Source organism: Ranitomeya variabilis, chromosome 4, assembly GCF_051348905.1.
Source record: "Ranitomeya variabilis isolate aRanVar5 chromosome 4, aRanVar5.hap1, whole genome shotgun sequence".
Lineage (NCBI taxonomy): Eukaryota > Metazoa > Chordata > Amphibia > Anura > Dendrobatidae > Ranitomeya > Ranitomeya variabilis.
Window position 1 is genome coordinate 72248538 of NC_135235.1, and position 27855 is coordinate 72276392.

The following is a 27855-nucleotide window of genomic DNA, read 5'->3' on the forward strand; positions in this document are numbered from 1 at the left end:
AAGAGCGCCTGTGGGGAGTTCCCCAAGGATATATTTGAGAAAGTTGACTCTAGAAGATAAACCATAGACATCATCATGTTGGGCCAGATTCACTAAAGCTGTTATGCAATAAGTGAAGAGCTCTTGGCTAACATTTATGATCCCTGTGAAGGATTGGCTAAGAAATATGGTCAAAATGGCCAATTCTGTTGACAAGCAGCCGGCAAAGCCTGCCAGGGTCCACAGACATTAGATCATTGGCAGATTACTCCCAACTGTGGTGGGATCTGTCAACAAGACATTGGTGCCAGAGCTTTCTATTAATTTCTGTAAGAGTATAACTATCTCGAAATTATACTGAGTACTTATGTTTTCCTAATAATGACGCTTTTTATAAAAATGGAAATATGTATTGTAACCTATCCATATAATTAAGTAATTAGTGACACGACTGGTGTACAGTCTACATGTATAAAGAATATATAAAATTACTATTACACATTACTATTCTCTATGTCGTTTTATTCTATTGGGTTACTCTCCGCATTGTAAATCGTGTTGATATTACAAGTCACCAAGGGTTACTATAACCATTGAAACTGCTGCCATGTGAACTTTATTTAATCGGTGAGCTTTAATATCCATATAATTAAGAACAATAACTAATCTAGTCTTCATAATGGAGTCTTAACCACTCCTTAGTAATCTGTTTGTAAGATGACATTTGCACAATCTCCCTCACCTCCCTGGTTATTGGCAAAGACCAACGCAATTTTTTTCACCATAAAGGTACACATTCCTTAACTTTTTTTTTACAGTTGTATATAAGTTTTTTTTTTTTTTTCATTTTTGTTTTTCTTACCGAGGATACAAGAGAAATTGGAAGTTTGTAAAATACTGACTACACAGTAGTCTTGGCTAGATTTTTTAGATTAGAGTTGGTTGAACTCACCAGCTAATCGTCTAATGTATATGGTGGGGTGACTTCTGACTCTGTCCTTGGTACTTGATGGGAAAGAGAAGGATCAGGCAGTTTGGATTAAAATGCCCCGTCTTTTTGTTCTCCCAAGAGCTATACTTTTCCAGAAATGTTGGACAGCTGCCTACTTCTCCATTGAAAATGTATAAAATTTTGTATCGGCTGATCGTTCTTGTGTATGGGAAGGTTGGGAGAGATGACTTGTCAGCTGAACAATCGTTTGGCTAACAGATATATAAAGTACCATATATTGAAAAGTTTTTGGATCTTTTGCATCAAAATCATTAATATCATATCTGGTCACTTTGGCGAACAAGTACTTTGTTCTGAGATGAACATTTACATTGGCTGATAAGTGTCGACATGAAAATAGGCTTAAAAAAAAAGAAATTATGAATTCATTTTAATGTTCCCATTAATCTCTTACAGGATCTCCCAAACAGGATCGAGGGCCACATAGTGGTGATTACGTCTCATGCTTGCTCACAGCCAGTCAGATGGGGTTGTTCTCGGTGTGGCGCTCAGGGAAAACAGGCGGTGGGTACACTGACAACATGCTGCTACTTCTTTGCCTGTTTCTGGTTGGTTTGGCGATTGCTCGTCCATCTTACAGCCGAGGAGAGGATACCACCATTGAACCAGAAGGTAAGATATAGCAAAAATGTGTCCCGATTGAAAACCAGAAACATATCAAGGGACAGTTAGAAAACGTTGGAGATGAACACTCTTGTTTTGATGTTTGATATAATTTATTGAAGGCAATATTTGGGGAGCGTTTATTTTTAAACTTGGAAGTAATATTTTTTAGAAAAAATAAGTACTCCACTCTATGCAATACCCAGTGCCATTGCCTTTTCTGTCTTACAATTGGGGTAGGTTCACATGAGCGATTTCTCCACATTACGACCGAAACGGACTGATGAGTTTGACCAGAGTTTGACCAGAGTTTGACCAGAGTTTGACCAGAGTTTGACCAGAGTTTGACCAGAGTTTGACCAGTTTTTCTCATGCATGGAGAGAAAATTTGTTTTACTCCACATAGTCTTTTCTGTAAGTCCATGTAAATTGTGCCCCACATGCATGTCATCCGAGTGTGGTCTGATTTTTTTTTTTCAAGAAACCTAAGACTTGCATTGCCAATTTTGATCAGACCTTCGGATCAAAATTGGACATGTCTCTGATATTTTCTATCTACTGCTAGGTATGAAAAAAAAATTGGACATGTGCACTGCTCCATTAAATATCAAAGGTACAAGTGTTATCTGTATAAACCATGGCTAGCACTCACACGAGAAAAATGGCTATGTGCACGAGCCCTTTTATTAAGATATTGATGTTATTTACAAGTCTCTGACATGATGAGCTGAAAGGTAGCGATGCATAATCTACAATCTAGGCGTACTTCTTACACACCGTTTATATTGTAAGGCCCCCATCTCCGTAACATATTAAAAAGTGCGATCACTCATCTTCCCAGCCTAAAATTCGTAAGCACTGGTTGCACCCTTGCCCAGGGGAGATAGTTTGTAAGAACACCGGTGACTTTGCCCTGCAGGAGACTCTTCCTGAAGACATGATGCATCAGAGCATATAGTCATCACTCTGAATTCCAGGCTGTCAATCCGTCTGATATGTGCAGCTTTAAAAGGTATGGGAGCAATGCCGCCTGTCCTGTTTGTAGTGTCTGCAGGACCACACCTGAACCTGTACAACCCTCCATCCAGTGGTGATCGGCTTAAGGTTGTGCTGCCAACTTTCCTATTGTGCCAAGGTTTAGGTATAGGAGCAGCGAACTGAGAACTTTCCTTTAAGATAACCGGCTTTATAACATTCTTACAACATAGTTTTCTGATGGCTTTTGGTAAAATAGTCTAACGTATATGTGTTTTCGTAAACTAGTTTTGCCCTGTGTCTAGGCAGGTGGAGCTATACATATACCATAGTTTCATTTATTTAATGTCATCACATCAGCATTCTTCTTTACTGTTTTTCACACATTGGCGATTTTGCAGTCCTTTTATGTTTTGTAACAGTTTCTGGAAAACCTGACACTCAACATATTCTAGACGTGTGTCAGCGGGTACAATTTTTGACCAAGAGATTTAGTAAATAACAAGCTTTGAATCTGAAAACTGTTTAAAACACTTCTGGTGACTTCACTTGTATGCTTCAATAAAATAATTGGACGGTCAAGTGATATCACAATCCACTTGCTTTGGGCAGCGCGATTTTATATGCTCTATTGAGGTTAGTTTAAAACAGAGTGCCTTTTAGAAAACTTTTTCCATTTCATAATGAAATATCAAAACTTTTGATCTGTGTTGGTCTTGGTGTTGAAAACCCCCAACAATTACTTAAAAAAAAAAAAGAAAAAAAAAAAGGGGGGGGTGGGGTGCCAAGGTGCTCAGTCAGTCTTCATTAGCTGTGATCTGCTCTGTGAAAAAGGGTTAGGTGAAGATGGACCCGTAGACATCTATGAGCCATCTTCATCTAAGCTTGTAATTCTGCCAATTTCAGAGGATAAATGAGGGTCCCACCAATCAAAACCACGGACATAATGTGATTTCATTTGACATATCGTTCATTAAATTTGAAATTGACACACAATGTGACTCCTGGAGGTGGACGACATCAGAAAGTCATTACATGTGAGACTTGTTTTCTCTTTTTAGGCAGCCAATGTAGCTGCTATATTACCCAAGTTAGCAAACGGCCATTTAGGGAATTCACCAAAGGATCGTGGCAAGGGGCAAGGGGTGCAAACTAGTCTGTCCTAGGTGGTTAGGAGTTCAGATGGCAGCGGATTTTAATTAGCCATAGAGACCCCTCACATATATACATCCGTGAATAACTAGTTCCTGTCTCTGCAATGTAAGTCTATGAAAAAAAATGTGTGTACACAGCAGTTTCTCTAGGAGAAGGGTCCATGAGGACAGGGCTCCAGAACCAATATTAAAACAGAACTTTTACTGTGCATTCAAAAACAGTGAGAAAAAGCAAACAAAAAGATTAAGGATTCATAAGCTTAAACATTTTAAGTTATGGTAACTGCTTTGAATAAGGGTTGCCAACCCAAAACGCATAGCCTGTATGGATCCTTAATTTTTAAAATCTTTTTGCTTTTTCTCACCATGATTTTAATTGCACAGTAAAAGTTCTGTTTTGACATTTTCTCATTGGTGCTGGAGCTCGGTCCTCATGGACCCTTCTTCCATTTCTGTCCTGGTTACCAGCCTGACGTGTTTCTGCACTCCATGCACCAAACTATGACCAAGTAAGGTCTACCATGGTTCCTATGTGAGTGCACAAGGTCTACTAAGATTCCTATGTGAGTGCAAGTGGTTTTCACACTGAATTGTCCTCCTTGGAAGGTGAGCTGATTACCATTTTTCTCCTTCACTGCAGTTTCTCTGCCTATAGAGAATTATCATAGATGTTCACAATAGAAATTAAGGTAGTTTTTTTTTTTTTTGCATACTGTATTTTTCAGATTATAAGACATGATTTTTTCCCCAAAAAATTTGGAGGGAAAATGGGGGTGCGTCTTATAGTCGTAATGTACTTCCCAGGAGTGTGGCGGCAGCAGGAGTCTGGTGATTCTGACGGCCCTGGGCTAGGAAGAGGGGGTGTTCTGTGGTCCGATGCTGCAGGGCAATGATATGACTCCCATCCCAGACTGGTGCAGCAGTATTCGATTCGGTGGTGCCGGGGCTCCACCATCATTTTGTGAAAGCCCGGAGCCCCCACAATTCCACTGCTGCAATGCTGTGTCCACTGGGAAAATGGCTGCCAGAGGCGGCGCATGTGCAGTTTGAGATTGCCGCAATCTGCGTATGCACTGCCTCCGGCGGCCATTTTTCTGGAAGCCACTGTATTTCAGCAATGGATGTGTGGGGGGTCTCTGGACTTTCACAAAATGCCCCTGTACCACCGAGCACCGCCGAACCTTCCGCATCAGTCTGAAATGAGAGTCATATCATCGTTGCCACCAGTGCTGCCAATTTCCCCCTCCCCCAACCTGGTAAGCTGAATTCGGACTGTAAGACGGACCCTCATTTGACGCATTAATTTTTTTCCCCTATTTTCCTTCTGAAAATTTAGGGTGCGTCTTATGGTCCGGTGCGTCTTATAGTCCGAAAAATATGGTGCATGCAGTGCAGATCAGTTTCTAACCTGGGGCACAAAGAGATCCATAGAGTTCCTTTCCATGTATCTAATAGACATTTTGGCTCACCATAATCTTAAGAAAAAGGCAGAATTCTTACTGCACTCAGTTTCATATTTCAACATTGAAGCCCCCACCCTAAAAAGCAGCACATAATTATCTTCAAGAGCGTACATCAGGATATGAGGAGAGCACTAGTATTATTATGGGATTTAGAAGGAAGTTATACCAGAAGCAAAATAGAAATAACTTAAGACGTACATTCCTGCTGATGTCTGATCAGCCAACCTGACAGCTTTGACATTAGATTGCTCTTGGCTGCCTTTGCATGCTGGGACCTGTGGTTCCAGTGCTATAGACGATCCATAGATATCACTTTTTGAATTCAAACACAATCTTATTCATTCAGAAAGTGATATCTATGGATCGTCTATAGTACTGGAACCACAGGTCCCAGCATGCAAAGGCAGCCAAGAGCAATCTAATGTCTTTCCAATACACTTTTTTTTTTTAAATTGTTAATTTTTCCAAAGCTTATTAAAATAGCTATTGTGTACTGTGCAGCATATAAATAGAAGGGAGTTGTTGGCAAATACCAGGTATTCCAGGCGCAATCTTCCAAGAACAGCTGCCATGCAGTCACCTCCGTTCTAACAGGACACACAACATTAGTCTAGTAAAAAAAGAATTAAAATAAAGTTCATCATCATTGTAAAAAATTACATTTATAGGGAAGATGGCCCAGAGCACTGCCAGCAGTCTGCTTACAACCACCTATACAGACCTTATACCGCCCACAGGTGAGAGTTTGCCACAGTGTGTCCTGTCTAAGCAACTGCGGCTACATTTTACTGACATAGATACTGTGCAAACTATTGGGACTGGGAGATAGTTGGGTTTCTAGATTTGAAAGAATTTTAGAAAATGGTCGTTGGTGAAAATGATGGGATCTGGATAAGACCAGAATATTTTATGTCAGGCATGTCGCTCTCCAGAAGGACCCCAGTCAGAGGCCTCTCATACAGCCAAATCAGATCTCTTGCTTTGCACTGATGAGGGGCAACGCTCCGAAACGTGTCTTCAAATTGAGATTTTGGTTTGGCTTTTATGCTAAGTCATGTGGCAAGGACCATTAAAGGGTCGATATTGACTTTTAGGATTGCTACATTAGAATTCAAGTCCTCTACTCTTCAAAAGAAACTGTTTGCATATTTAAATTCCCAAAGCGGCATTGCATGGCCTATAAGTCTCCTTACCCTGGCATGTCAGGCATGTCACTCTCCACAAGTAGGAGGACAGTAAGCAAAAATCTTTCTGGTGAGTTATCAACACAAAACGTTAATCTGTGGGGGCTGGATCCCGAAATGCATATTTAACCCTTCAGACACAACCAACTCTCAGCTCGATCCCCCAGACAGCAGAGCAGCAAGCCATAGACTTTCTATGGAGTCCATACACCGATGCCCAAGCTGAGGTCTTTACCACATGGTTTAAAACATCGGTGTGAGACTCAGGACTCGGAGCTCCACTGATCATTAACACTTTACAGAAGCTCGAATATATGAAACATGTTTAATATGTTTAGTTTTACTAAAATATTCACATAAAACTGGAGTTTCCAAAAAGCCAATAAAATGAGTTTTAGCTCTCGATGTCCATTTTCTGGTATAAACCAATAGTTAACCAGTTAATTTGCAAGGAGTGGAGGACCTGTCTAAGGCAGGATGCACGTATCGATGCCCATCATTCTTGATAGGTTGCATTCTTAGGAATTAAAGTTAATCCTCTTCTAAAATCGCTGCGCTCCTACTGTGTGCAAGTAAAGAGTTAACTTCAAACATGTAGTCATGTAAAAAGAAATCATTTTGAAATGCCTTTTTTTTCTTCTCTTTGCTTTCTGGCCGTGTTAGGGCTTGTGCCTCTACTTCCAAGCAGGGGCTCTGGTTTTGCTGGTGGAGCCTCAGCACCCATCCCTGTGTAAACACCCTTATGTAAACATTGGGAGCCAGTATAGTTGACTTGTCTTGCTTTGCATTGAGATCAGACCAGCCATGACCAAGTACAGCGTGTACAGGTATTTTCCTTTTCGCTAGGTTGTAAGAAGCCTGACTAACAAGCTTGGAAAAAAAAAAAAAAAGATTTTGATTGTGGAGTGATTGGTCTAAGATCTGTAACATTAAATCATGTGAAACACAAACCAAGACCCATCACATGGACCTCAGTAGGTCCTTCAACCGCAGTATCCGAGAGCTGCCCTAAGGCTCCGTTCACACCTATATGGGATGATCACAGATTTCCTCATATCTGTCACATTGGGTCCGTCAGGTGGTGCTACATGTGACAATAGATGCTAATGACCTAATTTTAGCTTCCAGACCCCTTATTGATGGCCTGGATAGGAGCTGCGCCTTGTCTTTCTTGCTCACAACCAATGTATGGTTAGAATACAACTGACTGCAGCAGGAGCCTCTCCCCATCTGCTCTGTTTGTAGTAGAGACTGTTAAGTCTTGCTCACTTGGCTTAGCCCACCGATCCCCCACGTCACAGCCAATCATGGATCAGATGGGCAGGAAATGAGACAACTGTGTTGCCTACTGATCATCTCAGGAAAATGCAGAGAATCTCCCTGACTGTCAAACAGTAGGGACTAGATTATCTCTGGATTACTATAATCATTTATTTCTGGTTTTAACTGAAAGACTTTAAAATGGTTTGTATTATAATATAGAAAAAAATTTGAAATTTACTTATTTAAAGGGAATCTATCACCAGATTTTTGCTACTTCATCCAATAGCAGCATGATGTAGGGGCGGAGACCCTGATACCAGCAATATATCACTTGCTGCTGTTCTGAAAAAAAAAATCACTGTTTTCTCTGCTACAGACCTCCCAGTTCTCTGAATGCTGAGCTCTGTATAATCCCTCCCACACCACTGATTGGCTGCTTTGTGTACACTGTGCATAGGCAGAAAACTGACATCAGTGGTGGGGACGGAGTTATACAGAGGTGATGAATATGACTACCTGTCAGCAAGTTTTAGTCCTCTAGTGATAATTTCCTGCTAATAAAACTGTGATTTTTATCAAAACTATATCACGCTGCCCAGTAAGTGATACATCGCTGGAATCGGGGTGTCTGCTCTTACATTCTCCAGATCTCTGGTTAGGCGGCAAAAATTTAGTGACAGATTCACTTTACCCATAGAGTGCTGCCCCGACTGGAGAGCGCCTCCCCGGCTGGAGAGCGGCACCCCAACTGGAGAGCGGCACCCCGGCTGGAGAGGGCCGCCCCGGCTGGAGAGGGCCACCCCGGCTGGAGAGGGCCTCCCCGGCTGGAGAGCACCCGTAAATTTTTCTCTTACTTGTGCGTGAAGGAGTAAGCTTCTCACTCGACTTTCTCCTTCTATGGTCATGCATGCAAATTGAGAACACAATTGTCTCTCCGCGTTAGTGAATTCCGCGGTGTATAGGGAGCTTCTCTTGTCAGCTGGATTTAATTAAAATGAGCTGCAACTTTTTTTTCATTACCAAAATGGTTAATGACGACGCAGCGATAGCTGTAAGTGAAAACGGCGTCAGCCCTCCGATACGCACAGCCTGGTATAGCTAAAGCCGACAGATTCCTGAAGTCAATTTAATTTTGAACCAAAGGATGATCCTGACCAGGTTCCCATTACATTGCCCGTGTTACCAAAACAGATGGTCACTTAACTAAAGTGCTGGCAGGAGGCTCCAGCCGAACTGATAACTCTGTGCGGTGACGTAATTCTAAGAAATGTATCTGTAGCTTCACCAAGGTAGAGCTCCTGCTATCGGTTCAGTGTTTGCTTTGTAACTACTAGAAGGTGACATAATTCGGTGTAGTAACATGGCTTCATGTGCACGATATGTGGCTTTAATGTAAAATATTCTGCTTTGTGTCACTTACGATACATTACAAAGTTTGGTTAATAGGTGGTGAAACTCTGTAGCCAAAACTTCATTTTTTTAGATCATTAAAGGAGCTAATTATCAGCTATCTGCAGGATAGGTGATAACTTTAGGATCAGTGGGGGATCAAACCACTTGGACCTCCATCAGTTGCCGAAACAGAGCCCTGTTAATCCCCATTAGAAAAGAGCTGCATTGCGCAGGCTTGACGGACACTTCATTCATTCATTCATTCATTCATTCATTCATTCATTCATTCTCTGAGACTGCTCGAGAAGTAAACTTGACTTTCAAAGACAATGAATGGATCATGTGCTCTGCAGCTCCATTTTTCTGGGGATAAAAATGCCTTATTCTGGATACCCAATAAGGGTCTCAATAATAGGACCACCGCTGTTCTAAAAGTTGTCATCTGTCCTGTATATAGTGATAACTTGTTCCAATCCGACAACCCTTTTTAATAGGAAATATTCAGAGGCTGACGCAGACTACGATAAGTATGAGCAGTATGTGGACCCCTGGCACCTTCATCAGCTCAATATCGATCACCTCCTAGGGTGGCCATATACATTACAGAAAAGTTGTCCAAACCTGACAATTTCTGCAGGACTGGCCGACTATCCGTTTAGGGGCTTCTCAAATTTCCCCTAACATCAGGGACCTACTCCCTGCTCACCATTAAATGGAATATGTCAACAGATTTTTGCGATGTAATCTGAGGACAGCATGAAGTAGAGACTGAGACACATATTTCATCAATGTGTCAATTATTGGACTGTGTACTGTTTTGTTTCTTACAATTAAGGTTTTATCATTATGAGATTATCACTGCCTGGACTACAGGGCACTGGAGCCCTGGTCCGACCACGCCCCCTCCTGTGATTAGCAGCTCACTGTCAGTATACAATGTATACAGAGAGCCTGGTGTGGGCGGGGTTAGCTTTCTTAGCTCTGCTACATTTAAAAACTCTCGATTGTGTCACAACTGCTGCAGCCAGAAACCTAAGTGATACATTACTGGAATCGGGGTCTCTCTCCCTACATTATGCTGGTCTTAGATGAGGGAGCAAAAACCTGGTGACAGACTCCCTTTAAAAATCCATAACTGTATACATTCTCCAAACTCGAGCATTCATTTGTGTGCAGAAGTCTGGAGAAATAGTTGAATGGGTGAGCCTGACGTTCATGGACAATTTAACCCACTCTTGAACAATCCACTAGTAGTTTTGAGCCAGACCAGTAGATCAGTCCCTCTACGTGCCGTATAGCTGACAGTGGGAGGCAGTGTGCGTCCTCATAGAGGATCTATGAAATGAGGGGAGTTGGGCATTTGGGCAAATTGCAGGTGGTTGTACCTGTTGTGTGCTTTGTGCGTCTCACACTGGCGCTTTTTGGTGTTGCCGCACTACACTCCGTATTGCTACACTACTACAATGCATGGTGTGTTTAACCTCACTAATATCTCTGCATAGCTTGTACACCAGCAAGTAGGACCTGCACTGCTTGCTGAGAATTGATTTGCTGTGGGTGCTTTTACTGACCTGTGGTGTCTTTCCGTTTTCTGCTGCTTCTCCTCTATCCTTTCATGCAGAACCTCCAACCAAATACCAAATCTCCCAGCCGGACGTTTTTACCGTTAGCCCCGGCAAGCCACTTGATCTGCGCTGTCCTTACAACAACGTGTCCCTGGTGCTTTGGACTAAGGATGGGGTGAAATTAGAATCCGGCAATAGGACGGTGATTGTCATGAACTACTTGCTGATAAACGAGACGGCCCTCAGGGATTCAGGGCTGTATGCCTGCGCTGCGCATAAAGGCGGCCAAAGCAATGCGCATTTCTTCCTTGTGAATGTCACAGGTGAGTGACTGGAGAAGAGAGGTGTCACCTATCAGACCTGAATACTCTGTATGTCATCGTCATTTTGTTGCAAACAATAAACTGGATTTAACAATTTGCCATTGAAAAAGATTAATGAGCCCTCCGACTCCACTCTATTCTTAGACTAAATGTTGAAGAATTCGACCCTTTCAATTTTTTTACCTCCATTTTTGCAATATCCAAGAACTATTGTAAAGTTCCACCAAAGCTCACAAGGGTTGCATGTGGTGTTAGCTTACTTCTACGCTGCTCAGCTTTCTAAAAATTCACTTGAACAAGTCTTTTACTGTTTGGTCACTAGATAACACTAATGCAACCAATGTCCAAATTGGGGGTTTAATACAAATTTTCTTTTTTTTTTCCCATTGCATTTCTGTTTACGGAGTGTGATCCTCTTTTTGTTGCAGAGGCCAGCTCTTCAGGAGATGATGAAGATGATAACGATAATGATGTTTCTGAAAATGTCATCAATGACATCAATAATATCAGTAAGTGCGTGAATGTGGTCTCGTTAGTTTATATTGATCATGGTGGCCATTGACCACAATGGGGTTCTGGCCTCACATGGCAACTCTCAGAAGACCCGGATTACAAATATGATATTTTCTCCTTTTTTGCAGAGGCTCCTTATTGGACCAATCCTGAGAAAATGGAGAAAAAACTCCATGCTGTTCCAGCTGCCAATACAGTAAAGTTACGCTGCCCGGCTGCAGGGAACCCTGTCCCTACTATGAGGTGGCTGAAGAACAATAAGGAGTTCAAACAAGAACATCGGATTGGCGGGTACAAGGTAAAGTGATGTTTTATTATATATGTTATTCAATTAAATTAGACCCCAGAATAATCCCTTCTAGTCCCTTTCCATATAGTTGCAGTGAATATGTAGAACAAGGCGAGCACAAATTTGTGTTTTGTGTTTTTTTTTTCAATTGATTTAACTTGTTTTACAGTTAGGGTAAATTCATGGCGTTTTTTTTTTAGCGTTTTTTTAATACAAATTTTCAGATGCTTTTTACAGAACCAGCTATGTCCCTGAGATTTCAGAAATATCATGCACACACCTTGTTTTTTTTGTCATCAATGTTTTGTGCTTTGCATGTTTTTTTTGCGCAATAGAATGTCACCCATTTTTCACCCATTGACATGAATGGGGGGTGAAAATCTTCAGCAAAAACACAGGTATCAGATTTTGCTGCGTTTTTTGTGCCAAAACCTGATATTGTAAAATAGGGCTTTTTTAACCTTTTGTCAGCATGCACAAGAGACAAATCTAGCATGCCAAAAACACAGCAGAAAAGCAGAAAAAATGTAAGGAAAATCAAGCAAAACCTGCGTTTTTCTGCTGATTCTGTCTTGCCCAGAGATTAGGTTTTGCTGCCGAAAAACCCGCTGAAAAAACGCCTAGTGTGAACTTATCCTTACACATATTTGTTTTGACAGTCTGCACTTTGTTGTTCAGATCTGATTTGTGGAAATTATCAGAGAATCTGCTGATTGTTTTCTGTTCTTACATCTGCCTAAAAGGGACCATTTTTCTCTGCGTCACCCGTTTTGCTTCTACTTTACATCCATGTTTCAATCATTTTTTTTCCTCATCGATCTTTAAACCGTAAAGAGGTAGAATGTCTGAAGTTTATTTTTAAAATCATGATACATGGATGGAACGCTGACATAAAAGATGTCATACATTCTTCATCGGTTTTTATTGAAACCTCATAGACTTTGAGTCTGGTCCACAAAACAGATTAAAATAGGACGTGTCCCGAGTCTCTTGGATTCGTTTTTAAAATGTACGCATGTGTGCATCAATGAAAGGCTGAGTCCGTGTGCTGTCTGAGATAAAAACCAAACGGCACATGGATGTGATGGATGTAGGAATGCAGCCCAAGGGTAGGATCGCATGACCTGTTTTATCGTCATCCGAGAAAAATGGTCTGACTTCCGATCAGACTTTGATGCCACTCTGATCAAATTCTTATCAGCTTTTCTTGGACATTGAGACAAAAAGAAAAGTATCTCCACCTTCTACAATCAGTCAGTTCGGGGAAAATCGGACCCCACTTGGTCATAGACTTGCATTGCCGATTTTGATCCGATGGGTCTGAATCTCTCCACCTAGCCCCACAAAACATCATAGATACGAGTGCTATATTCGAAAACCGGAGGTAGCACTTTTCCGAGAAAATCGGTTGTGTGCACGAGCCATAATTATGTTCTAGTAAGAATTCCCATTTCCCAAATGGTTGATCTGCTTATTTAGATGCTTTTATATTATTTATGAAGCATAAGCTATAAACCAGACTATAGAGATAGCCATATTAGGATCCGTCAACAGCCGCTATCTTTTCTAGGTTCCAACAGGTGATAATTCAAACACTATACGAAAGGTGTCAAAAGAGGTAAAATCGGAAAGATAGATAGTAAAGGTGTAACATACTTGGTGGAGCGTTAGTTTAAGATCCTAATAAATAGGCTACTTCTTTTCTTGAAGCGCGCACGGGAGAATTAAATGTAACTAAATAACTGGAAAATGACCTGATCGGTGCAGATTAAAGGGCAGAGTTCGGATAAATTGCAGTTCTGTCAATATTTTTTACATAATAATGAAAAAAAAATCCCAATTATATGTGGATAATAAAAGAGCCAGGTGCAGAGCAGTTATCAGACCATTAACATGGGCAATTACCCTTAATAGCAGCAGTAGCCTCAGATATGATTGTAGCGTTTGGGTGTGTTGGGACTTTGGCCAGAACGTTACTATATGGAGTAGTTTAGCTAGTAAATATTTTCTTTTTCTTTTGCTGGCATCTTCTAGACAAAAATGTCCCTTAAAGTGTGCGATATGTAGCCACAATAACAAAAGGGGTAACTTCCTATTGACGGGGAAGGGTTAGATGCCCAGGAAATGTAGAGAAGGAAAATGTATTCATGCTTGTATAATCAGGATGTCCCTTGGCCTTAAAATGTCTCCTGTTGTAAATTATGGAGATGTTAGAGGCTTTGATCTCTTGCTCGTGTCTGAAATCTTTCATGGAGACGTAAGAAATCCTGATTAGCATCTGTAGATTGTATGTATGAACGATAGGAGTGTTCTTCACTGGTAGAAAGAACAGTTGTGTCATTGGCACATTGGGACCTTGTTGTAGAACAGAAGATACTGCAATAACTGGTGCGAAGACCAGTTTATAGTGGTTAGTTTTATTTTTTTTTAGTAACGAATGATAGTAGCCACTGAGGAGTAGACGAAGCTCAGGTTGCCCGGAGTGCTCCTCTATAAGTCTTACATTGCACCAGAAACCCGCATAGTAAAATCCAACCAACCCAATCTCCTCTCCAACAAGACGTGAAAATGTGGAAGCAAAAAATTCTGGTAACGTGAGGTTTTTCTTTGCATATCTACTCTATATACTCTTCCTCCTAATGTGGATAGTTTTGCGACCGTAGCTATAATGATATTCAAGAAAATGAAAAAAAAATCTGAAAAAACCTCTCTGAAAATCTTTTACCCTTTACAACAGTGTTTCTCAACTCCAGTCCGCAACACCCACCAACAGGTCATGTTTTCAGGATATCCTTAGTATTACTCAAGTGATAATTTCATCACCCGCTCAAACATTAATTCCATCACCTATGCAATACTAAGATAATCCTGAAAGCATGACCTATTGGTGGGTCTTGAGGACTGGAGTTGAGAAACACTGCTTTACAGGATTGGAATGGGTACAGGGCACTACTGAAGAGAGAGCCACAGTTGCTCAAAAAGGGTTCTGCCCCGTATATGCAAAGATTAAAGATACTTGGCACTCCAAAGTATGCAGTTGTTTTTTATTTTGGCAATCCAGATAACACGTCAGTGATGTTTTGACCCCAAGATATGGGCCTTCATCAAGCAGAGATTGCTCTAGTATTGTGGTTTATGATAGACATGACCGTGCTGAAGAAAGGCGAAGCTAATCGCATGTTGCAGGGCACCCTGCAACATGCGATTAGGTTTGTCTTTCCTCAGCGCTGTCACGTCCATCCTAGGACTTTACCACAAAACTAGACCAATTTGTGTCTGATGGAGGCCCATATCTTGGGGCCAAAACATCACTGACTTGTTATCTGGATTGTTATCAGCTGCATACTTTGGAGTGTCAAGTATCTTCAGTCTTTTATCCCAGTCTCCCTGAAAAGATCTAGCTGGAGTTTGAAACTTAAAATGCCTGATCCTTAAGATCTTCATACACATTAGCTAAAAGTTGTCTGAACCTGCTGATTTCTGTGAGATCTACCCACCATCATATTTTTTTTTAGGATGCCTCCCAACTCTCCCCTGACAGTATAAGTTAGGGAACATTGGGAAGTTGGTATTCAATCTCTTGATCCTTTTGTTCGGTGGAGAGATAAGACATTGCTAGATGATTGTGGCAGTCTTGCTCACTGGCATACTCTGCGGAGCTGGATGTTCCTGTGTGATGGGGTAGGGAGAGATGGCTGTCAGCCATATGATCGCTTGGCCAACAGCAATATGATGTGTATGGCTAGTTTTATTTCCCCTGACCTCATCTGTTGGGGACAGTCATGGGACCCCCCATACACATTGGATGGTAGCCAGTCAGGCAGAAATTGTCAGGTTTGGACAACTTTAACCTAATCTATATAGGGGCCTTACTTACAGGCAATGCTCTATTAGAAATTGTAGGAAATTGTCTTCTTCCTTCTGAAGGAGAGCTAATTTGCAGATCGGTCAAACCAGATGCTCATTTGTAGACAGCTGTTTTGGAGTTCGTCAGTACAGAGCCTAGTGTCTAGTTTAGCTATTTATGAAAACATTTTCTTACATCTGGATGAGAGCTAATTTGCATACCTGAGTATTTCCTGCAACTAAACCTCTATATACAAGCTGGATCTATTACATAAAAATTGGTACCCTTCAAAGGAATCGGTACAATCACCACCCTACTTCTTACTGGTGGGAGTAAAGATCCCCAGTAAAACCTGTCTGTAGATCGGTGTCTAGTTTGGGTGCTATATTCTTTTTTTACCTTCTAGATTTCTACAGTCAGTTACTAATTCAGCCTATGACGTAGTAATGACATTCCTAATTGTTCATTTATATATGTCAAGTTTTACACTGTGGTTCCAGAAAGTTCCTCAGATGCCCAGACAGAGGTATCATTGTTTTGTTCAGTAATGAGCTTGATGGACCTTAAAAGTCTATTCAGCACACATTGTGAGGCTTCAACACTTTGACTCATGCAGTAATTGTGCTCGGTGGGTTGTGTACTGTACGTGTGCTTTTTATGTGCTTTTGTCTGTTGGAGTTCATACGTGAGCTCTCAGACGGCTGCGTGTTGGTACTTGCGATGGTGCCTGTGTGTTTTCACTGCACATTTTTATAGCAATATGTAAGTGCTGAACCGACCCCCTCCACCGGCCGGTCTCCCTCCCCGCCTGCAGTGTATATGTAAGCACTCCTGGGCGTGCGTTCTACAGCTGTTGTGTGTGTTTTCTCTCGTATAAATTACTGTGTTGGATATCTACCTTTTTCTACTCTTTATACTCTCCACTCACTTTTACCTGTGTCCTGCCTCTTCGGTTTTGTTCCATTTACTCCTTATTGTGTTTGCTTTTCTTCTTTGCCGATGAGGCGCAAAGCCATTTGTAAATCTGGACATAATAAACAAAACGTACTTTCGTAGACTGATAAGGTTGCTTCGGAAAAGGAATTCCTACATACACCGGGCCCAAACTGACAGGGATGATAAAATTAGGATATTTTAGATCAAAAACATACAAAAATTTAAGTTCAATTTAGAATTTGTGTTCTTCAATTCACGATTAATTTCAGTGAGACGGGACTAGTAATGTAAGCACTTTCTAGGGTTATTGTAGAAAAGCATATGTTTAGAAATATACAGAATATATACCCTGAGTATAGACATTAGGGGTAGGCTATATTCAAACTACGGAAATTAAGAGCAGAATTCTATAAGGGAAGGCATTTTGTGGGTACTATCTCATGTTGAAAGGGATGTAGGTGTCTCATTTCTGCTGTTGGTCTTCTTGGTGTTGACAGTCTAGCGTATGCCTTTTGGACCCCTTTACACTTTAGACTAATGTTGGCCAACTACGCCGATATCGAGGGGTTCAGCCGACGAACAGTCTAATGTGTATGGGCTCCCCTGCCAGATGATATGGGGAGGAGATAAGAATTCAGTATGGCCAATTTCAGACTGTTTGTCCTTTTGTTCTCCGAGAGATAACCTGCCACCAGAGATGTGTGGCAGCAGGTGTCTCAATAGAAGACACAGGAGCGCTCAAGAGAGCAAGTGCTCCTGTGTATGGGATAGACTGACGAGATAGTTGCTGGCCAAAAGATTGGCCAACCTAATGCTTGGCCATAACCTATCCACATGGGAGGGTATTCCGCTTAGAAAGAAGCATATCTGGTCATGCTGGATCCTTTTAGGTTCCACCTAAAGTATTATGAGTGGAAAGGATGACATTCAAGTGTCCTGTAAACAGTTTGGTGGACAAATCGTCACCTCGATTGTCCATGGCAACATTTATCTATCTTGGACAGTCAGACCACTGTCTCACACTGGGATATTGACAATGATGTAGGAATATCCCATGCCATGAGCATGATATTTCGCACTATGCAGAGTCACTTTTTTAGAGTTCTAATTTTCAGTATTATGCTGTTATACCTTTCTGCATGGTTCTCCAATAACTGCATGCTCTGTGTAATGTGGGAGGGAGGAGGTGATACTTGTATATGAGCCAGGCAAATAGAAGAAAGCTAACGCCATGTATAGAATTTGTATGGAATTCTATACAAAAATTGTAAATTTATATATTTTTTTTCAAGTAGTATAACTGCTTAAAATATAGATTTACAATTTTTGAATTTCATTTATATGCGAATTTCATACAAATTGTTTTACAATATTCAGAAAATTGCAGGATAGCCTAGTTTGATGGATGTCTTTATATATTTAACAACTGTTTTTGTGAGATTTGTGCCCACCTAAGCCAACCTTTCTTATATAGCATGCAATCCCTGGTCACAAAATCCAGCATTACTTTGTTTGCCCCTCCCAAAAACCAAACTTGCTTCATCTCAGGACTTAAGTTTAACATTAACAGAATTCTGTTCCCACATCTGCTGGCCCCGATAAGTCGTTCCCGCCACAACCCTTTCTACACAGGTTGATGAAGGTAAATAAAAGGCTAAACAAACAGTTTAATCGCTGGGAATTGCCTGAGTACACAGCGCTGATTGTAGCTGAGATGACTGCCCTGGAATGAAGGGCGAGTGTCCTGGAATTTAGCAGACCAGGGGCATACCTCTCTATTTAATATGGCCTTGAATCCACAGACATGCCTTCTGGCACCTGGCAGATAGCTACTCATGTTTGTACGTCTAGGGCTTCTCTGAGTTCTAGACGTGAAGAGTCAGGATTAAGAGATCGCTATTGATTGACAGCGAATGTCTTTAACACATTTAATGGGAATACAGAATTTGGGATGGGAGCTATAACACTTGTCACTTGGACTGTCAGGGCATGTAGAGCCTCGTCCTACTGGAGTGATTCTGTTTCTTCATTTAGCATGCCTGAGCGTCACAGGTGGATTTATCCCGAGTGACCCATTAGCTAGAGATTAGCGAAAAAGCTCTGGAATGCAATTTAACATGGAATATTACTGACGCTCAGTTGAGGATTTAATCTCCTAACCCCTATTACCTTGTCGTAATCTGCTATTACTCCCTATTGCTCAGTCAACTGTAGCATTGAGGAGAAGAGAAGTTGGTAGTAAACCGTTCACTACTACCACACTAAACTAGTAGTCACTTGATAAACAGACCTCCTAACAATTAGGAAAAAGTCATCCCCCAAATTATTTTTTTGAGGGACTGGTTTACCATGTAATGCATATGTAAGACTCCAACTCTACCCCAACAAACAAAAAGGGTGGAAAGAAAAGTCTATCATGTTTAGAATGTTACCGTTGGAAGGGACCTCAAGGGTCACCATGTCCAACCCCCTGCTCAATGCAGGATTCACTAAACCATCTCAGACAGATGTCTGTCCAGCTTCTGTTTGAAGGCTTCCATTGAAGGAAAACTCACCACCTCTCACGGCAGCCTGCTCAACTCATTGATCACCCTCACTGTAAACATTTTTTTCTAATATCTAATCTGTATCTGTGTCTGTCCAGCCTCTGTTTGAAAGACAATAAACATGGAAGAGCGCAGCATGAGATGCACCAGGTGGTTTGATTTGGATGTTGCAATGGAAGGTGGGGGGATTAGCCTCTCACCTGGAAGGGTTGTGTACCCCTGCACAACTCCGGTAGCGGAGCTCTCCGTGCAATCCTGCTCTGTTGCTGCAGTACTGCTCCTGTGCTGTGCTTCCTGGTCTGGTCACGTGGACCCAAGATCCAGTAACGTGATGCCACTTCACAGGATGTGACTTCACTTCAGGTCCTGTTGCCTGGAGAAGAACTCTATGGCCCCAAGCTGCTCCAGCCACAATCCCCCTTAAATTGACCACATTTAAAAAAACAAAAGCAGACCGGTTCTGTTTGAAGAATTTCATTGAAGGAGAACTCACCACCTCTTGAGGCAGCCTGTTCCAATCATTGATCACCCTCACTGTCAAAAAGTTTTTTCTAATATCTAATCTGTATCTTCTCCCTTTCAGTTTCATTCCATTGTTTCTCGTGTTTCCATGTGCAAATGAGAATAAGGATGGTCTCTCTACACTGTGACATCCCTTCGGATATTTGTAGACAGCTATTAAGTCATCTTTTAGCCTTCTTTTTTGCAAGCTAAACCTTCCCAGATCCTTTAATTGTTCCTCGTGGGACATACTTTGCAGTCCACTTACCATTTTAATGTCTGATTTTATTTTTTCATCTAGGAGGTGCGCCACCTTCATGGATGTCTAACAGAGGTTTACTTGCCTCCGATTGACAATGCACACATGCCCACCGAGCTGAGCACTTTTACTACTAGTACTAATCTATTTGAACACAAAGTGTCATATGTTCATAGAGATTGGCTTCTATGTCAGGCTGGTTCACCCTTCTGACCTCGCTTCATGTTGAGCACCAGTAAAGGTTTCCGTACATATTACAGTGCCTTGCGAAAGTATTTGGCCCCCTGGAACTTTTCAACCTTTTCCCACATATCATGCTTCAAACATAAAGATACCAAATGTAAATTTTTGGTGAAGAATCAACAACAAGTGGAACACAATTGTGAAGTTGAACGAAATTTATTGGTTATTTTAAATTTTTGTGGAAAATCAAAAACTGAAAAGTGGGGCGTGCAATATTATTCGGCTCCTTTAACTTAATACTTTGTTGCGCCACCTTTTGCTGCAATTACAGCTGCAATATCACATTTATTTGATAATGAACATTCTAGTTATTTGAAGTAGCCATATATAGCTCTGACAAAAATTAAGAGACCACTGCAAAATGTTCAGTTTGTCTGATTTTTCTCTTTATAGGTATATTTTTGAGTAAAATGTAAATTGTTCTTTATGTCTATAAACTTCTGACAACATGTCTCTGAATTTCCAAGCAATAAATTTTGTATTTTTTTCTGACAAAGAAAAATGGTCAAAATAAAAACAAACAAACAGTGCTTTCTGACATCAAATAATGCAAAGAAAACAAGTTCATAATCATTTAGAAACAACAATACTAATGTTTTAACTCAGGAAGAGTTCAGAAATCAATATTTGGTGGAGTAACCATGATTTTTAATCCCAGCTTTCATGCGTCTTGGCATGCTTTCCACCAGTCTTTCACACTGCTTCTGGCGCAAAAATGTAAGCAGTTCTTCTTTGTTTGATGGCTTGTGACTATCCATCATCCTCTTGATTACATTCCAGAGGTTTTCAATGGGGTTCAGGTCTGGAGATTGGGCTGCCCATGACAGGGTTCTGATGTGGTGGTCTCTTAATTTTTGCCAGAGCTGAATGTTCCAAGTAACGAATAATGTATTTCCAGAAGTGAAGCTTTTAATAGAAGAACAAAGACCTTCCATGGAACAATTACTCATGTTTCACTCCCCCCGAAAAACTGAGCCTGGCCAACTTCGTTCCAGGCAATGCCAGTATGTGATAGGATGGTAAAATGATCCTTTGTTGTTTGTTGTTGAATTTAATCTCACAAACATTTATTATGCTCAAAGTAGTCCAGACAGTCCTGGTGGTGGCTTACCTCCATGGAGAACAGAAGAAGCGGCTGCTGAAATGTATTGGCTGAGTTTCGAGGCCCCATATATCTGCAGCTTTGGCTGGTTTTTGTCTGTGTATTGACACCTTTATTTTTTATACAGCAAGAACAACGCCATTGTGTCTTATCTTCAGTTTCAGGTTCCATGTTATCTATTATCCTCTTTTCTTTTTTTTTTTTTTTAGAATATCTGATCAGTTTACAGACTAGCAGAACATTTACTAGATATGGATGGATCATTTTGGCCTAATCCAAGATGAGCTAGAGAAAGCTGTCCTTTCCATCTGCCCTTTTGTGAAAACCCATATACTGAAAGGGAATTAAAGGGCTTATTTTAAACTGATTATTTCTAGCAATATAGTTTTTGCTCTTATAATTAAAAAAAAATGTGCAAATTCTCTGCGCGTGTTGGTATTAATTAGTGTAATCATTGTTTTTTCCCTCTACCACTCTGGTTTTTGGCCCAGAAAATTCCTTTGCAAATATGCAACGTGTGCACACACCCTTAGAGGGGCATAAAAAGTTGGGTCAAAGGTTTAGATGAGCTTTATCAATAAAAATCTTTACGTTGAATGTTTTACGCATATTGAATCACTCTTTTTAGGTGAATCATTCTCCACATAAAACCCTAAGGCCTGAGGAACGTTCTGGGATTCCTACCTAAAAGTGACATAAAGAGCCATTGCATACTCTGGATTCCCCTGATCAGAACTGTCCCTCATCACCCTAAAATGATTTCACAATATGAGCTGCTGACAGAGCAGAGGTCTCTGCTGAATAGGACTTTGTATACTCTGAAAGGAGGCTTGTTATTCCATTAAAATAAAGCGATACCTGTTCTCCCTTCCCCCACTCCATGCCATCACCGGCTCTACTCCCCTCCTCTGCATTCCTCTGTCTCTCAGCTCTCTGCAATTCTTTCTTGATAGATAGAAGTTCCTTAGTCTGTAATTACATTTGGGACCAGTAATGGGCACCAGATTTGCTGTATATAGGTTTGAAGCGTGTAGAGAGACCATCTGCGCGGTCTCCGCATCACTGATGGTTATTACCGAGTATTAGAAGACTTTTACGTATGGATGTAGTAGATCTTGACTTTTTTTATGGTTTTTTAGTGCATATTGATAACTGATCCATACTTTTACCTCTACTCTTGTCTCTTCAATTGCTTACAAGCAGGCTCGGACTGGCCCATAGGGTCACAGGGGAATTCTCCGGTGGGCCCCTGTGCTGATCTGGGCCTCCAATCCCACTGTATGGGCAGTACTTGGCATAATTCACTTGATTCACTCTGTACAGAAAAAAAGGAGAATCTCCTCATTCATTAACCAAATTACCTAGCTTAGTATATAGAGATATAGGTAAATTTGTGAACGAGGGTAGTGTAATAATTGTATGTAGGTGAAAAGTGTGCCCCCCCCCAAAGTCAATGTTACTGGTGGGCCCTTGGCCCCCCAGTCCGACACTACTTACAAGGGAATATAAGAAAGTTAAAATAAAATGTCATCATTAAATTCCTAAATAATATTATGTGGCAAATCACACTGATTATGTCTATGGAATTAATAGCTGTTGTGCATGAAAGCATCCTTGGTCTAGAAACCTGTCCTAGAAAGTTAGGACTGGTCAGATACATGTGAGCATGTGCAGAAGGAATCTCTGCTGCTGTGACCTGGAAATAGATTGCCAGTATAGGTTATTTTCAGGTCACAGCAGCAGAGCTTCCTTCTGCACATACCCACAGGCACCTGACCAGTCCTAACATTCTAGGGCAGGTTTCTGTCAATCTAGCAAAACAGAGGCTATTTTCATGTTCCATGGTGATTACCTACCTAGACAAAAAATGAGTGTGATTTGCTAATTAAAGGTATTTAGGAATTAATTTATAATGACATTTTTCTTTTTTTTTTTTTTTTTTTTTTTTACTTTCATTTTTTTTAACTATATTTTTACATGGAGAAACCCTTTAAATACTGTATTTTTGGGGGGTTTGGCGAACTGTATAATATGATATTACAGCCATTTATGAATGTGAATAGTGTATTGCCTATAAAATGATTATTAATAAACTTTGGCTATCTCTTCAGGTTCGTAACCAGCACTGGAGTTTGATTATGGAAAGTGTTGTTCCATCGGACAAAGGCGTCTACACGTGCATCGTAGAAAATGAATATGGGTCAATAAATCATACATACAGCCTTGATGTCATAGGTGAGTGACATTACAAAATTCATCACTACATGTGGGATCGCAAGCAAGGAATAATCTCTCCAGCACACACCCGGACCGCAATGCTCTGTTTAATATAAGGGTTTACATATTTTTTTTTCAATGTTTTTCGTTTATTATTATTATTTTGCTTACTTTTTTGTGATACTGGAACTGTTTTTTTCCATTCACATACATGTGAATGAAATTTAATAGTTCCATAGTATTATGTAATTACCATGAGAACATGCACAAAAGCAGAAGCCAGAGTGTATAAAAATATGGCTTCCTAGTAGTGATGAGCGAGCGTCTTATCCAAGCACGCTCGTGTCCTAAACGAGTATTTTTGACATGCGCGAAAAAAATGCTTGAGTCACCGCGGCTGTTCGACAGCAGCAACACATGAAGGGATTGCCTAACAAACAGTTCTTGCTAGTTTTTCTGATTCAAGTCTGCTCCAAAAAATTTGTGCCAATTTTTTATTTATGCATTGAGTTTGATGAACTGAAGCCGAAATAAATATGGTGCCGTCCATCCTTGTCAACACCTTAAAGTGATTGTATGCGGCAAAAAAACATGGCTGATTTGTTTGGTTTTTTTTAAACACCGCCACTCGCTTGTTTTTGGACCCTTCCTGGTATTACAGCTCAGTCTTATTTGACAGAATAGGGATAAGTACGATATCAAACACAACTGACAAGAAGGCAGCCATGTTTTTACAATCCCGTAAAACACCCTTAAAAGGCTAGGGGCTACACAGCATTTTTTAGTCAAGTTGTGTGACCAAATTAATTAGTGTGACCTGCTATCACGTCACTTTATATTAGAAATTTTATCTGGCTTGCAGGCATGTGGCATGGGAGGGAGAAGTCAATTTACATTGAAGCCTATGAAACCAAGTTGGTCACATGCAAAAGTGTTGGATTTTTTTTTTAAATTTGAAAATGTGCAAGTTGTCAGGTCACAAAACACTGCTGTATACCTCTAGCCTTACTGAAACGTTAATATATCCTTCACCATTTCCACCTCCGTAGGCATAGGTCTATATTCCTTACCCTGGGACTGTATTCCTTAGGCTAGAGCCAAGTGATTTTGTCAGATTGCGTCAATAGTACCAGTTTATTCTATGACTTCCATAATGTTAAACCTGACACACCATCACAGAGGGCGGCCAGGAGCCGAGGAGGAAAATTCCAAATAAGTCTCCAAGAATAGGTTCTCTTTCCTGCCAAACTGGGCCCAGTAGTGCCATAGCTTACACAGTAAATTAGTTAAATTCAGCATTGCTCTCGCACCTACACAATGGGCTGCTTTGTGTGTGGCTAGATGGGCTCCTGGCATGCTGTACTAGATGTACTATTTTAAGGTAAAGAAATGGCCCTGCTTTAATGAAAATTAAATGTTGGAATCCAGCGTGCTTAATGTCTTATGCAATCATTGGCTTTCTTGCTGTTGTCAAACTACAAACTACACCTTCAATCATCTGTATCTTACCTGCCAAACTTATTCCTCCTTAGTGCCGTGGACTATATACGCCTTCCTCACCAAGGAGCATAACCTGGGAGGAGTTTCTTTTTTTTTTAACTTTCATCAACTATTCTAAAATAGTCATACACATGACATAGCTGTTAGCCACATGTTTTTCCCACTGACCGTCATCTCTCCGAACTCCCCCATACACAAGAACTCTTGGCCAAGCGTTTGTGTTCTCCATGACAGTGGCTTACCTTACCACTGTACAAAAGGATCATCAGGTTCATTTGACTATTACCTAATGTGCATGGGGGTCTTTTCTCACGTTATAGACCCAGCAAGGATGTATGACAATATATTATTATTTATTTATTTATATAGCACCATTAATTCCATGGTCCTGTACATGAGATGGGGTTACATCAAAATACAAATATCGCTTACAGTAAACAAAACTAACAATGACAGACTGATACAGAGGGGAGATGACCCTGCCCTTGCGGGCTTACATTCTACAGGATTGTGGGGAAGGAGACATTAGGTCAGGGGTTGCGGTAGCTCCGATGGTGTTGAGGTGGTTGTGTGGTCATTACAGGTTGTAAGCTTCTTTGAAGAGATGGGTTTTCATGTTCCTTTTAAAGGATCCAAATGTGGTGGATAACCGGACGTGTTGGGGCACAGAATTACGGATGATGGGGGATATTCGGGAGAAGTCTTGGAGGCGATTGGGTGAGGAGCGAATAATCATGTAGGAGAGAAGGCTGTCTTGGGAGGACTGAAGATTACATGAGGGAAGATGTTGAGAGATTAGTACGGAAATATATGGAGGAGAAAGGTTATGGAAGGCTTTGATGGTCAGTGTTAGTAGTTTAAACCGGATAAGCTGGGTAATTGGAAGCCAGTGAAGGGATTTGCAAAGAGGGGAAGCCAGAGAGTAGCGAGGAGAGAGATTACTTAGTCGGGCAGCAGTGTTAAGGATGGAGTAGAGGGGTGCGAGAGTGTTAGAGGGTAGGCCACAAAAGAGGATGTTGCAGTAGTTGAGGCGAGAAATGATTAGGGCATGCACAAGCATTTTGGTAGAGTGAGGGTTGAGGAAAGGACAGATTCTGGAAATATTTTTGAGCTGGAGGCGACAGAAGGTGGCGAGAGCTTGGATGTGCGGTTTAAAGGACAGGGCAGAGTGAAGAGTCATTCCGAGGCAGCGGATTACCGGGACGGGGGAAAGAGTGAATTCATTTATTGTGATAGAAAGATCAGGTAGGGAAGATGTGCGAGATGGAGGAAAGATAATTAGTTCGGTTTTGTCCACATTGAGTTTGAGGAAGCGAGAGGAGAAGGAGGATATGGCTGATAGACACTCTGGGATTCTGGAGAGCGGAGAGGTGACATCTGGGCTAGAGAGGTAGATCTGAGTGTCATCGGCATATAGATGGTACTGGAAGCCATAGGCCTTTATGAGTTTGTATTTTGATGTAACCCCTTCTCATATACAGCACCATGGAATTAATGGTGCTATATAAATAAACAATAATAATAAAATAATAATAATGAGTTGTCCCAGGCCAAGGGTATAGATTGGGAAGAGGTCCTAGGACAGAGCCTTGAGGGACACCAACAGAGAAGGGGGCGAGATGAAGAGGTAGTGTGGGAGTAGGAAACAGTAAATGTGCGGTTGGTGAGGTATGAGGAGATCCAGGATAGGGTGAGGTCTTTGACACCAAAAGAAGAGAGGATCTGTAGTAGGAGGCAGTGGTCAACTTTGTCGAAGGCAGAGGACAGGTCTAGAAGTAGGAGTATAGAGAATTGTCTGTGATATACTGTGATAACCAGTCCCTCTAACCTCCATCTGAACTGTATTGAACCAGTATAATAGGATTTGCCTTCATTGTGCTTCGATAAGATCCATGTAATTTTTCGACCATGGCAGAAGATCTTGGCGGGAACTAGCCGGCAGAATAATGCAAGTTATGATTTTCTGCGAAAGTGTGACTATGGATAGACCAGGTGTTCCGCCATGGTGCTCATGCCAATATCAAGATTATGTTACACCTTTCCTGCATTTAATGCAGACAGTGAATGAAGGGACACAACATAGAGATGAGATATTCTACAAGATAACAGGAAGGATGAGGAGAGCGCCTTGCTCTGTAGATTTGTGGGCTCAGGCGTGAATCTGAAGGACAATAGTGAGGGATTGCTGAAGATGAGATTATTAGATGTTCACTCTTTACGTGTTGTCCTGCCCTGACTTGCCTGTTCAGCAGGTGGGGAAGAAGTTGTTGACATACATTGAAAATGGTTAGGTGAGCTGGAAGCGGAGACATGACTGTGCAGAGCTCACGAAGCTGGAGGCATCTTCTGCACCGCGACTGCTACCATGTGTAGAATGGTGATGAGCGCCAAGAAAGCACGAAGTGAAGTAGTAGTTGTTTATATTTTGCTGGATGGTGGTACTATAAATATTTTTTGGGGGACTGTACAACACATTATTTTTACAACTTCAAACCAGATACTGATAAATAGTAATTTCTTCTAATCTCGTTGGATTTTCTGATTGTACTTTTTTTTCTATTTTCTGTACATGATTATTTTTTTATTTGATTTTACTCACTCATATAGCACCATTAATACCACAGCACTTTACATTCATTATCGGCACTGTCCCCATTGGGGCTCTCAATCTATATTCCCTAGCAATAAGTCTTCGGAGGGTGGGAGGAAACTCACATAGACATAGGGGGAGCATACAATCTCCTTGCAGATGATGTTCTAGCTTAGATTTGAATCCAGGATCCCAGTGCTGCAAGGCTACAGTGCTAACCACTGAGCCACCATGTTGCCCTGCAGATGGGGCAGCGCGGTATAGATTATGGGGTCCACAATCGTGGCTGTTTTTGGGTTTTTTTTGCATCATTTAGATATCTTTACATCAGCCAATACACCTCTATAGTGGTGTGTTGTGGGCATGCCCTGTGATCTGTGCAGAGGTCTTTGTGCAGGG

At 41.1% G+C, this 27855-nt stretch overlaps 1 protein-coding gene across 6 annotated transcripts in view; it reads left to right on the forward strand.

The window, feature by feature from the left end:
• FGFR2 (fibroblast growth factor receptor 2) overlaps positions 1 to 27855 on the forward strand; it is an 87871-nt gene that overhangs the window by 36392 nt on the left and 23624 nt on the right. For 4 of the 6 annotated variants that reach the window (XM_077258717.1, XM_077258719.1, XM_077258718.1 and 1 more), the window contains exons 2-6: positions 1388 to 1603; positions 10647 to 10913; positions 11342 to 11422; positions 11555 to 11724; positions 23261 to 23384. In XM_077258717.1, the coding sequence (XP_077114832.1) occupies positions 1456 to 1603; positions 10647 to 10913; positions 11342 to 11422; positions 11555 to 11724; positions 23261 to 23384 (790 nt within the window). In that variant the 5' untranslated portion in view covers positions 1388 to 1455. The remainder of the gene's footprint in view (positions 1 to 1387; positions 1604 to 10646; positions 10914 to 11341; positions 11423 to 11554; positions 11725 to 23260; positions 23385 to 27855) is intronic. The other 2 variants (XM_077258721.1, XM_077258722.1) reach the window with 1 other exon arrangement.